Source organism: Galeopterus variegatus, unplaced genomic scaffold (assembly GCF_000696425.1).
Source record: "Galeopterus variegatus unplaced genomic scaffold, G_variegatus-3.0.2 Scaffold162, whole genome shotgun sequence".
NCBI classification, from domain to species: Eukaryota; Metazoa; Chordata; class Mammalia; order Dermoptera; family Cynocephalidae; genus Galeopterus; species Galeopterus variegatus.
Window position 1 is genome coordinate 440,854 of NW_007726273.1, and position 12,875 is coordinate 453,728.

A 12,875-nucleotide genomic window follows, 5' to 3' on the forward strand; every position below is an offset into this window, starting at 1 on the left:
CGGATGGGAGGGCCCGCGAAGTCCTCAGGGTTGGGAAGTGGCAGTGCGGTGTCAGTTACCATGGGAACTGCCTACTGGCCAATCACTGAGAGAAAGAGGAGGTGTTCAGGAAGAAGCCGAACGACCCCAGGGGCGGGACCAAGCGCGACCAATAGGAGCAAGAAGTGGAGAAGGTTCGCCACATCCGTCGCTGCCTCTGGCGCCTGCGCCCGGTGCCGGGGGCCGTTGACATCCGGTGAGATCCAAGATGGCGGCGTTACGCTGCCCCTGCTGCCGGTAAGGGCCCCGGGGGGGCAGGGTCGGTAGCCGGCGGGTGTGTATGGGGCTGCTGGGGTTCCGAGCTGGGGAGCACCGGCCGCTTCCACGTCTGTGCTTTCTGTCTTCTACAGGTGACGGAAGTGCCGCCTCCGCCCTCCTGACGCCTCTCGGGGGACCCTGCGCCGCTGCTTCTCGCCGCCGCTGCCATGTCTGGGCCCGGCAACAAACGCGCCGCAGGCGACGGGAGCTCAGGGCCTCCAGAGAAGAAATCGAGCCGCGAGGAGAAGACCACCACCACTCTTATCGAGCCCATTCGTCTCGGGGGCATTTCTTCCACGGTTCGTGGGCTTCTGCCCTAGCTCTCTGAACTTGGCAGACTCTATCTCTGTTTTCGACCCAAACCGTCCAGAATCTTACTCCCAGTTCCCCAAACGTGGCAAGGTCCATTTCACAGAACACTCTGTTGAAGGAAAACAAGAAGAACACGATGTCTGCCTTCGCTTTGCAGATAGGAAAACAGGTTCCCAGAGGGTGCATGATTTGTCAAAGACTTCAGAGTTAAGGAAGGGATAGAGGCAGAAGCAGAATGTGAACCTCCTCACAACCAAGACGCTTTCTTTGTGGGTGTCTGAGCCTCTTTGAAAACCTGTTAGCACTGGGCTGGCCCGTGGCTCATTTGGGAGAGTGTGGTGCTGATAACACCAAGGCCACGGGTTCGGATCCCTATATAGGGATGGCCGGTTAGCTCACTAGGGAGAGCGTGGTGCTGACACCACCAAGTCAAGGGTAAAGATCGTCTTACCGGTCATCTTTTTATTTTATTTTATTTTTTTTTTTAAAGATGACCGGTAAGGGGATCTCAACCCTTGACTTGGTGCTGTCAGCACCACGCTCACCCAGTGAGCAAACCGGCCATCCCTATATAGGATCCGAACCCGTGGCCTTGGTGTTATGAGCACCGCACTCTACCGAGTGAGCCACAGGCCGGCCCTACCGGTCATCTTTTTAAAAAGCAAATAAAAAAACCTGTTAGCAGTTAGTCTGGGAATACCCTCGTCTCTCATCCAGTCCAGTTGCTCTCTTCTTCTGTCTCTCTTTGTGATTGGTTTCTGAGTCGTGCTTGATCCTCTCCTCGCGCCTTTGTTTCCCTTGGTAGGAAGAGATGGATCTGAAAGTTCTGCAGTTCAAGAACAAAAAGTTGGCAGAGCGGTTGGAACAGCGACAGGCTTGTGAAGATGAACTGCGAGAACGAATTGAGAAGTTGGAGAAACGGCAGGCCACAGATGATGCCACACTCCTCATCGTCAACCGCTACTGGGCCCAGGTGGATGTCCTTTGCTTTCCAAGACCTGGCCTTGATTCAGTTGCCAATCTTCAGATTCCCCTGCTGGGAAAAGAGTATCATGCTGGAAAGCACCGAGGGATTTGTAACATTTTTGGTGCTTTCTCTTTTCAGCTGGATGAAACTGTGGAAGCCCTTCTCCGATGTCATGAGAACCAGGGGGAGCCAGGGATAGAGGCCCCTGGGACCCAGGAGGGGCCAACACGTGATGGGACCCCTCTCACAGAGCCAGGGACGTCGGACCTGAGGGGTAGGGCCAGAGCCCTAAGATCTGGGGAGCTTAAGTTCTGCGAAATGTCCTGGGGAGGAGGGGACTTTGATATTGGGCTTTTCAATTCTCTGCCTCACCTTCTCCCACCTCACAAAAAATTGATTTCATGTTTGAACAACAGAGTGCAATGGGTAAGAACACAGGCTTTGGAATCCCACTGACTTGATTTATAGTGCAGTTTGTGTTTTGACGTCTGTTTAGTTCAAAAAAGTGTTATGTGTTGACTTTGTACGTGGCACTCTTCTAGACACAGAGGAATCAAAGATAGGCAGAAAGAAAGTGTTTTTGGCATCAGGGAGGAAATGATTATAAACCATAATAAGTAGGTTATGAACTATAACAAGTGGAAAGTATTGGGGCTCCTGAAAGAGAATAAATGTGTTTGCATGTGTGTGTGGTTCTAATTTGGATTGGGAAGGTAGAGGAGGCTTCCCTGAGGAAGTGATTTGGCAGCTCGTCAACCTTCAGGAATTTACTTTTCCTCCCTGAACCCCAGTTGTTTCACTTTTGAGATGGGGATAACAGTGCACTACAACTTGTGTTGAGTGAGCCATGGAGTGGTGAAGGGCTCAGTCTGGAATTTGGTACAGAGTGGTGGTAACTGCTGCTGCTATCCTTGTGAGAGTCTGTTCATCCCTTCCAGAGCCCCTGCCGATGCAACTGCGGCCCCCTCTCAGTGAGCCAGCCTTGGCTTTTGTGGTGGCACTGGGTGCCAGCAGCAGTGAGGAGGTGGAGCTGCAGCTACAGGGCCGCATGGAGTTCTCCAAGGCAGCTGTGTCCCATGTGGTAGAGGCCTCAGACCGCCTACAACGCCGGGTGGAGGAACTCTGTCAGCGAGTATACAGCCAAGGTTAGTCCTTTGTACTCCTACCCCAGAGTTGTCCGTCCCCACCTGGATTCTTATGGCACCCCTGCCCAATTCCCCTAGTGCCGTAAGACCAAAGGTAGCCAGAATTCCCCAAGGTGTAAATCAGCCATATTCTCAGGAGGGTAGGCTGATGACAGGGATTCCAGCTTTGATTCCTGAACTCTAGAGCCGTGGAGTAGAGGAGTTAATGCTGGTAGGGCCAGCCCCTGTTGGGTAGAGACCTCTCTGGAGCACTTTGCACAAACCTTGGTGGCAGTTGCTGATCCATGAGGCATAGCAGCTAGTGCCCAGGATTTGCAAGTTGACAGGGTTCTCCCAGCCTTAGTTGTGCCACCCTAGCATGGGCATTCTGGGTAAATGGTTCCCCTCTCTGAGCTGGTTTCCTCCTCTGTATAGTGAGGATAAAGACTCTGGGCTTTGTCATGAGAAATTGGCAAGACAGCTGGTGGATCATACTGGGCACATAGCAGACTCCAGAATGAGTTAGTACTTTGCCATATTGCCCTGGGCTTGGCTCTTACCTGGGCCCTCCCTTCCCAGGAGACAGTGAGCCCCCCAGTGAGGCGGCTCGGGCACGTACCCGGGAGCTGGGCCGTGAGAACCGGCGGTTACAGGACTTGGCCACCCAGCTACAGGAGAAGCACCATCGCATCTCATTGGAGGTGGGAGCCAGGGGCTTTTGGGATAGGCTTAGAACCAGGGTAAAGTTTGGGTTAGATGGGCACCCAAGGATCTCAGGGAACCAAGACCCCCATCCATGCATCTGTGCCCTGCATTGCCCCCAGTACTCTGAGCTCCAGGATAAAGTGACATCAGCGGAGACCAAAGTGCTAGAGATGGAGACAACGGTGGAGGACCTGCAGTGGGACATTGAGAAGCTGCGTAAGCGAGAGCAGAAGCTCAATAAGCACTTAGCAGAGGCCTTGGAGCAGGTAAGGCTAGGGTGCTGGGGCAGATGGAGACAGGCTGGGCACTTAGGACCCTAGCTTCTCCCCTTCACATCCATAATCTGTCTTCTTTCCACAGCTTAACTCTGGCTACTATGTGTCTGGAAGCTCGTCAGGCTTCCAGGGGGGCCAGATCACACTTAGCATGCAGAAGGTGAGCAGCGTCATTCCTCTCAGTTCTTCCCATGACCTTTTCTCTTTTCCATCTTTGAAATTCTCCTCAGGATTAGGAACAAACATTTACCTTTGAGGCCCTTCCCTGTCACTCCTGCTGGTCTTTCATTCATATTCTCATTTGGTAAATAATTTCAGAACATGAAGTGCTAAGCACTAGGCATATTGGAGAGAACAAGAGAGAAAAAAATCAAAGCTTCCATGGAATTTAGGTTCTAGTTGGAGGAGCAGATGAGAAATAAAAAAGGTAGTGCAGCAGTTGGTTGTAAGTATCACAAAGAAAAAGCATTGAAAAGAGATAAATGTTATGATATGCTAGGTAAACTATGTTAGAGTCATTGGCATTCTAGGGGTCACTGTACCCCGTTATTCCTTTACCGGCTCTTCAGTTCTTCCAGGAATTCTTCCCTGACTCCTTGTCAATTCCTCACACTGACCATGCAGTATTGAATTTTCTGCCACTTGCCTGGGAGCCCTTAGGAATGTCCTTGTTTCGGGGCTTCAGAATGCATCACTGCCCTACACGGGGGAGTTGGGTGGAGTGCATGGTGGGATGTGAGGGAAGCATGCCACCTGACCTGGCCCTGCCTGCCATTGCTCTTCTCCTCCTTAGTTTGAGATGCTGAATGCAGAGTTGGAGGAAAACCAGGAATTGGCCAACAGCCGCATGGCAGAGCTAGAGAAGCTGCAGGCAGAACTTCAGGGGGCTGTGAGGACCAATGAGCGCCTCAAGGTGGGCTGTGGTTGGGCCTGAGAGGGCCTGGGCCTACAAGGTAGGGGCTGAGCCCTGAATCCTCTCGCTGATTCCTTTTGGGCATCCCTGTCTGTTAGGTGGCCCTGCGGAGCCTTCCCGAGGAGGTGGTGCGGGAGACAGGGGAGTACCGCATGCTGCAGGCCCAGTTCTCACTGCTCTACAATGAGTCTCTGCAAGTGAAGACCCAGCTGGATGAGGCCCGGGGGCTGCTGCTGGCCACCAAGAACTCCCACCTGCGACACATCGAGCACATGGAGGTATGGCCCTGGAACAGGGGCAGGGGCTGGGGGTGAGGGCTAGACCCTTAGCGTTGAGCTGTTCGTGGACTTCAGAGGCCCTGTGTGCCTGCCAGGGGTCCCTTGGGAATAGATTCTTCATAAGGCACTGAGGCCTGAGGTGGGACTGAGGTGTTGTGCGAGTCCTTAATGCCTCAACCATAGAGTGACGAGCTGGGGCTGCAGAAGAAGCTGCGCACGGAGGTTATCCAGCTGGAGGATACGCTGGCCCAGGTACGCAAGGAGTACGAGATGCTGCGCATCGAGTTTGAACAGAACCTGGCAGCCAACGAGCAGGCGGGTATGTGGTGAGGATAGGGTGGAGGTGGGGCCTTATCTGGGAGTGCTGGCCCCTGGTATGGGGCTGCTGCTTATCCAGATGCAAGAGGTGAAGCCCCTTCCTTTTGCAGAGCCTCAGCTCCCTGTAGAAAACGGGGACTGCACTCAGGCACAGTGAGGGTCGCTACCAGCTATGGTGGTTGACGGAGCACACGTAGCCAGAAAATGAACTGTTGGTCCTATCTGGTTCTCTGGCCTTAACAGTGTTTCTTCAAGATACTCATTTTTACAAAGATTTTCTCCCACTTGCCTGGTAGCCCTTAGGAAAGTCCTTGGTTTGGGGCTTCAGAATCCATCACTACCCTACACAGGGGTTGTTGGGAGAGCAAGGCTCTGTTCTAGGCTTTGAGGTTATGCCAGTGAACAAAACACAAAGAATTCCTGCCATTGTGGAGCAACATTTCAGTAGGGGAAGATAGACAGTAAAGAAAAAGATAGTACGTGTATGTTAGGTAGTAATATATATATACTAAGAAAAGTAAAGCAGAAAAGGAAGACAGGAAGTATCATAAGAAAGGGTGTTGCAATTTTAGATGTGGAGGCCAGGGAAATGTAACTGAGAAACTGACATTCGTTTAATGGGAGTGATGGCTCTGGCTTAGCCTCTTTCTCCACTGAAGGGTTGGGGCCCTAATTCAGGGACCAGTCCAACACCCTTACTTCTGGACCCTCCTCCCAGGGCCCATCAACCGAGAGATGCGCCACCTGATTAGCAGCCTCCAGAATCACAACCACCAGCTCAAGGGGGATGCCCAGCGATACAAGAGGAAGCTTCGAGAGGTGCAGGCTGAGATTGGCAAGGTGAGGAGGGAGCTGCCTGGGAAAAGTCTTGGTTTAACCCCAGTGAGCACCATCTCCTCTCATCCCTGTTCCTCTCTGTCTCTGCAGCTCCGGGCCCAGGCCAGTGGCTCTACCCACTCCATCCCCAGTGTGGGCCACCCAGAAGACTCTGGCTTCAGTGCCCCAGCCCCAGGGAAAGAAGAGAGCGGGACAGGCCCTGTTGGTACTCCTGACAGCAGAAAGGAGATGGCTTCTGTGCCTGGCACTACCACTGCTACCTGCTCAGTGAAGAAGGAGGAGCTGGTCCCCTCTGAAGAGGATGCCCAAGCCCTAATCCCTGGGGCCCAGGGCCCCTCCTCCCGGGGCCGAGAACCTGAGGCCAGGCCTAAGCGGGAGCTTCGGGAACGGGAAGGGCCTGGTGTGGGACCCCCACCTGTAGCCTCGGCTCTCTCAAGGGTTGATCGGGAGAAGGCCAAGGTGGAGGAGGCCAAGAGGAAGGAGTCGGAACTCCTTAAGGGTCTCCGAGCAGAGCTCAAGTGAGGCCCTATTCCTGTTTTCTTCCTACCCCTGCCAAGTGGCCTCCAGCCCAACTCACCAAGCTTTCCTCCTGTACCCTCCTCCCCCAGGAAGGCCCAGGAAAGCCAGAAGGAGATGAAACTGCTGCTGGACATGTACAAGTCAGCGCCCAAGGAGCAGCGGGATAAAGTGCAGCTCATGGCAGCTGAACGCAAGGCCAAGGCTGAGGTGAGGGCAGGCAGGGCTTGCGGTGCATGCAGAGAGGCTGCCCAGGGGCTTCTGACCAGAGCAGAGCCCTAAGTTAGCAGGAAGCATTGGCAAGAGAACTCCCTCCTGCCTGTGGCTGTAGGTTGATGAGCTACGGAGCCGTATCCGGGAATTGGAGGAGAGAGATCGAAGGGAGAGCAAGAAGATTGCTGATGAGGATGCCTTGCGGCGCATTCGGCAGGCAGAGGAGCAGATAGAACACCTGCAGCGCAAGTTGGGTGCCACCAAGCAGGTGCAACCCCCTTAGGGTCCCCTTGCATCTGAATACTGGAATTCCCTTAACTTGCTGTTGGGTGCCTCTAGTAGATGTGGCACCTAGCCGGCCTAGGTCCACTCTGTGGTTGTTTGCTTTGCCACATTTTCTTGTCGTTCCCACATGGCCATCCCATCCACCTACCATGTTCTATCTTGTCCCTGCCCACTTGATGCAGGAGGAGGAAGCTCTCCTGTCAGAGATGGATGTGACAGGTCAGGCTTTTGAGGACATGCAGGAGCAGAATGGGCGGCTGTTACAGCAGTTACGGGAAAAGGACGATGCCAACTTTAAGCTGATGTCAGAGCGCATCAAAGCCAACCAGATTCACAAGCTGCTGCGGGAGGAGAAGGATGAGCTGGGCGAGCAAGTTCTTGGCCTCAAGTCACAGGTAGGGCCATCCAGTCTTGCAGGGGGAGCTGAGAGGTGGCTCGCAGCACTGAGTCTGTCACACCCTCAGGTGGATGCCCAGCTGTTGACCGTTCAGAAGCTGGAGGACAAGGAACGGGCCTTGCAGGGCAGCCTTGGTGGTGTGGAGAAGGAGCTGACGCTGCGCAGCCAAGCCCTGGAGCTCAATAAGAGGAAGGTGCGGCTGGCCCGAGGGGAAGCGACCTACACGGGTGGCCCCGGGCGAGACCCGCTTTGCTGCTTCTCAGGGGCAGTTCACATGTACCAGATGTTTACTATGTGCCAGACCCTGTGCCAAGGACTTGACATGCTTGGTCACGTTTCAGTCTCAACGAACTAAGATAGTTTTTGTTATTATCCCTATTTTATATGCGAGGAAACTAAGGCTCAGGGAGGTCAATTGATTTGCTCAGGAAAGAATGGAGCTGGGATTTGGGTCCAAGTCTCCTTGGCTGTAGGACCCGCGTCTTCACTACTCACTGGTTAGCTATAAAGTGGGGTTGGTGGTCCCGATCGTATAATTGTATTAAACATAAGAAATATCTAGCTTATGGTAAAGGCTTAAGGTTAACATTGATTTTCATTTTATTTCCTCTATTGGGCTCTTTTCTACGCCAGTTAGTTCATTTAAGCAGTATTTTTTACGCCCCTGCTATGTACTAGGCCTTATGCTGATCACTGCAGAGACAGTGGGAACAAGAGGGTCCCTGCCTTCCAGTCAAGGCTGGAACTTCCAGTCTTGAGGGACAGATAGCAAGCCAGTAAACCCACAAATAAGGAAATGCTATTAAGGTCACAGTAAGTATTATGAAGGAAACTAAGGTGCTGTAAAAGAGAAATAGGAGGGGACGTGAGCTGAGACCTGAGGGAGCTGCATGTGTGTTGGGGGAGTTGAGGGGAGCAGAGAGAAGTGCCAGTGAAGGCTCAAAAACTAGAGGGAGCATCATGCAGGTGAGGGACTGAAAGTGTCAGGAACGGGAGGGAGAGTAGGGAGGTGAGGGCTTGAGGGGTCAGGAGGCAGGACCAGCTCCTTGCAGGTGTCACTGGAACATTTGAGACAAGCACCAGTAGACCATGGCTCCACATGCTTGAGTCCCCCTCCTTCCTGTCCTACCACCTCAGGCTGTGGAAGCAGCCCAGCTGGCTGAGGACCTTAAGGTGCAGCTGGAGCATGTACAGACTCGTCTGCGGGAGATCCAGCCCTGCCTGGCAGAGAGCCGGGCTGCTCGCGAGAAAGAAAGCTTCAACCTCAAGAGGGCTCAGGTGTGTGGGGGGATTGCTGGGTGGGCCAGGGTCACCCATGTGGCCTGGGGGCAAGCATTTCAAAGGTGAGGACCCTTGCACTTAGCTTAGCCTCTCTCTTGCCCCAGGAGGACATTTCACGGCTGCGGCGCAAGCTGGAGAAGCAGAGGAAAGTGGAGGTTTATGCAGACGCTGACGAAATCCTCCAGGAGGAGATCAAGGAGTACAAGGTGGGGCTGTGGGGCTGAATTGTGGCCCATCAACCTAGGAATTTTAGATGAGGGGTTGACGAGAGCTGTAGTGGGTAGTCTGGGACCCTGGAAATAAGGTAGGACAGCAATAAGTGGGCAGAACACTGGTTGTAGAGTCAGACAACTGTCTGTCTGTTGTATACATGCCATATGCCGGGTACAGTGCCTGGCTGGGTATGGGAGAGCTAAGAACTAGATCTGGTCTCAATCTCTTGAAACTGACAGTCACTTGGGGGAGGCAGCCAAGGAATTCTTCCATCCCAGGATGGGAGAGGCCAGAGGTGCTGTGGAAACTCATGGAAAGCCCTTAAATCAGCTCTGGGGGTCAGCAGGCTTCTTGGAAGGAATGTCACCCAAGGGGTGAGGGGGTGACTCACTGAGGAGTGAGTCAGGGTTGGCCATGAGGAATGATGGGAGGGTTCAGGCAAAGGGGAAGGCAGGCGGTGAGGTCCTGAGCTGAAAGAGGTATGCTGGAGGGACAGAGCTGGATGTTGGAGGTGAAGGAGAGAATGTGGAGAGGTGGTGCAGGATCAGATCCTGAAGGGTGTGGTAAGCCAGGTTGAGCAGCTCAGCTTATCCCGTAGGTGGTGTGGAGACATCGAAGGGTTTAAATAGAATGACGTGGTCAGATCTGCTGTTGGATTTGGGCTGGAAGTGGTGAAGACTAGAAGTAGGGAAATTGTTAAGCGATTGCAGACATTGAGGCAAAAATAGAGTATTGGAGATAAATAGATTGGCTCAAGAGATACTGTGGAGACAGAATTGCTTGGACTCAGGGATGGATCAAACGCATGGAGTGAGGGAAGTGGAAATACTGAGGAGGACTCCTGGGGTCCTGTTTTGGGAAACTAGGTTGATGACAAGTACCATTTAGTGGGTTTGGAAGACTTTGGAAGAGCAGGTTTTGGTAGAAGTGCATTGATGTTGAGAATGAGGTGCTCATGGTACTTGGCGGGAGACTGTCTGGGGAGGTACTCAAGGCAAAGGGCTGGGCTGGAGAACAGGGGCTTGGGAAGTGCCAGCAGAGGTGGAAGCCACGTACAACTGTGGTCACCCAGGAGGGTCTGTGGCATGAGAAGGGTCAGGGGTCATCTTTCCCTTAGGAAACTCAAACCTTAAGCAATGGGCAGAGGAAGCCTGTGGGCTGTGAAGAAGGAGAGCGAGCAGGGGACTTGGTGGAGAAGAAGGAAGATGGACTGAGCTATGAGAGATGCCCCCTGGACTCAGCAGTCTTGGTGGGAATGGTTCTTGGGCAGGGGTGAGGATGGAGGTCAGATCACTGGTACTCTCACCACTTCAGTGTGGAGGGGTGAGGGTGAGTCAGTAATCAGACAGCCCTTTGAAGCAAGTGGGTCTTGAAGGGGCAGAGGCAGCAGGAGGCAGCCATGAGGTAAAGAAGAGACAGACTTTAGAGCCTGTGCAGAGGATTGGGTCCTGAGAAAGGGAAGAGCGATGGATGCTGAGGAGGTTGCTAAGGTGGCCGGCTGGCTGGGATTTCAGGCAGGCCAGAAGAGGAATGTTGGGAAGTGCTAAATTGAGGCAATTCCTGTCTTGAGGCAAGACTCTCCTGGTGGCAGATGGGAGGTCTCAGGCTAAGGCAGGACCCACAGCAGAGTCTCTGGGCAGTAGTACCAGGGCTGGACCCAGTTGAGGGTAGAGATAGCAGATTTCTAGTGGCACTGCCATGCCCAGCTGTGACTTAGCAGGTGCAGATGAAGAGAAGTTAGACAGGATTGGGGTTTTGCCAGAGACAGCCAGTGGGGCAAGAGGTGAAGTTCCAGGATGGAAGAGTCCAGGCTGTGCCTGTGTGTCTTTGTCCTTGAGAGGGAACAGGTGATGTCATCACTGCCCTGGTTAGAATCCAGAACCTGCTACTTTCTCTTGTGGCTTTGAGACTTTTTCCTCATACATAGTGTTCTCGTCCCCACCTGCCAGGGTTATGGCGAGGATTAGATACAGTCCGCTGTGTGGGGGGCTTAGCCTGGACCACCTCATGCTGTCAGCTTGGGGTGTGGGCACTGTTAGAGTTGTTCCCAAGCTGATGCCTTTGCCCGGCCCAGGCGCGGTTGACCTGCCCTTGCTGTAACACCCGCAAGAAGGATGCAGTCCTTACCAAGTGCTTCCACGTTTTCTGCTTCGAGTGTGTGCGGGGCCGCTATGAGGCCCGCCAGAGGAAGTGCCCCAAGTGCAACGCAGCCTTTGGTGCCCATGACTTCCACCGTGTCTACATCAGCTGAACCCGAAACTCAGGGACTTTGGATCACCCATGGACCCTGGGGGCTGTGCCCCCAGCCCCTTCCTACTCCAGGTCCAGTGGCCCTATCCTCCATTCTGGACCCCATGTGCCCAGCCCCGGCCCTCCTAGTTGGTTTGGGGGCTCTGGTACATGCTAGTGGGAGTGGGATCAGCCAAGCCCAGTTCCATCTTTTCCTGAAGGTCAGAGCTGTGTGCTAGGGGACACCCACCCCTATAGGAAAGGTCTGCCATGGGAGGCCAATGGGCCCAGAGCACTCAACTGAGCTTCCCAGAAGCTGGCCCCAACCTTTCTCCTCCTGTCTCCGTGGACCCATCCTATCCCTAAGGGGATATTCCCCAGGCTGTGAACTCCCACACAAAAGGAGGCTAACTACCTGCCTACATACCCAGAAGTGAGGATCAGGGCTGAGCCAGGTCCTCAGCTTCTTGCTGACTGGGCCCTGGGGCCCAGGTAGATTTTCTTCACCTGCCCCCACCCCCCCAGGCCTGGGCAAGGCTTCTGTCCTGTGGCCTACCGTAGACACTTAGGTCTGGCTCATGTGCTAAGGGCTGAAGGAGATACCCCCTGGGGGGCACCACCTGCTTCCTCTGGGAAGCTGTATAGTTGCAGTCACCATCCTCATCTTAGGAATACAGAACCAAGATCATCAGTTTCTAATCAGGCCCCTCCCCAATCTCTGTGTCCACTTATCCCCACCTCATGCATCCCAAGGCTCCACTGGATCCCTGGCACTAATCCTGCTTTCATCCTGGTGGCCTTAACTGCAGTGGAGGTGGAACTTCCCAGGAGAGGAAGGGACAGACCAGCCCCAGCCACTGGGCCAACTTCCGATCATTCCAGGTAGAAGAGCTTCACCCAACACCCTGTGACTGAGCCTGTCCCTACAATGCCTCCTGTGCTGCCAGCCCAAGCAAAGGCTTGGGCTGTGAAGGCAGCACCCAGAGAGGCCTGGGAAGTGGAGCTGCTAACAGGTGCAGGGGCTTATTTGGACCCACAGCCTCTGCTCTAGAAATGTCTTGTATAGGCTAATTGTTACGAATAAACATCCAACCCTTGGCCTAGGTCAGAATAGCTAAGCCTCATACCCTAAATATAGTCCCGGTTTTTAGCTGCTACCTATCCAGCACTTACCTGGCTTGATGTGTCTGGGAGGGGGCCTTCGCCAATATGACACCCCATTCCTGTACACCTCAAGGCTAAGTTGTGCTTAGCTCTCATGGCCATTAGGGATCCCTGACTGGCCCTGTTGGGGAGCGCGTCTGCAGGGACAACACGTCCTAGTCACTGGAGTTGAGCTATCCTGTACTGGAGGGAGGCTGCAGACCCTCGGCCGGGCTGGCCACGCCCCCGGCAGGCATTGGTTGCTGGGGTGCCGGGAAACCTTGGCTGCATCCTGGGAAGTGTAGTCCCTATTCGCACATGGGAGAAGGTTATAGGAGGCCGGAGCTGGTTATCCAGTTTACTGGTAAAAGATGGTATTGAACCCAGCCCCGCGGGCCTTTCCTCAACGGCTTCACCTGCCCCTACCCCTCGGACGCACAGATCGAGACACCTCAGTTGGGTGACTTCCTTCATTGCAACCTGCCTCAGCCGCGGGCTGGCCGGGTCCTCGGAACTATGCCGCATGCCGAGCGGCGCCTCTGGGCTCAGCGCACTATTGGCGCTACGGACCG

At 54.0% G+C, this 12,875-nt stretch overlaps 1 protein-coding gene across 1 annotated transcript; it reads left to right on the forward strand.

The window, feature by feature from the left end:
• The first annotated feature begins 223 nt into the window (after positions 1–223).
• Positions 224–12,265, forward strand: RNF40 (ring finger protein 40, E3 ubiquitin protein ligase). The gene is made up of 20 exons (XM_008594100.1): positions 224–276; positions 390–596; positions 1,415–1,582; positions 1,715–1,850; positions 2,515–2,721; positions 3,280–3,401; positions 3,525–3,671; positions 3,766–3,840; positions 4,474–4,593; positions 4,692–4,871; positions 5,055–5,190; positions 5,908–6,029; positions 6,117–6,544; positions 6,635–6,752; positions 6,874–7,023; positions 7,223–7,435; positions 7,505–7,630; positions 8,575–8,715; positions 8,823–8,924; positions 11,006–12,265. Exons 2-20 carry the CDS (start codon positions 465–467, stop codon positions 11,180–11,182), a joined length of 3,000 nt encoding a protein of 999 aa, XP_008592322.1. The 5' UTR covers positions 224–276; positions 390–464; the 3' UTR covers positions 11,183–12,265.
• The last annotated feature ends 610 nt before the right edge of the window (positions 12,266–12,875 follow it).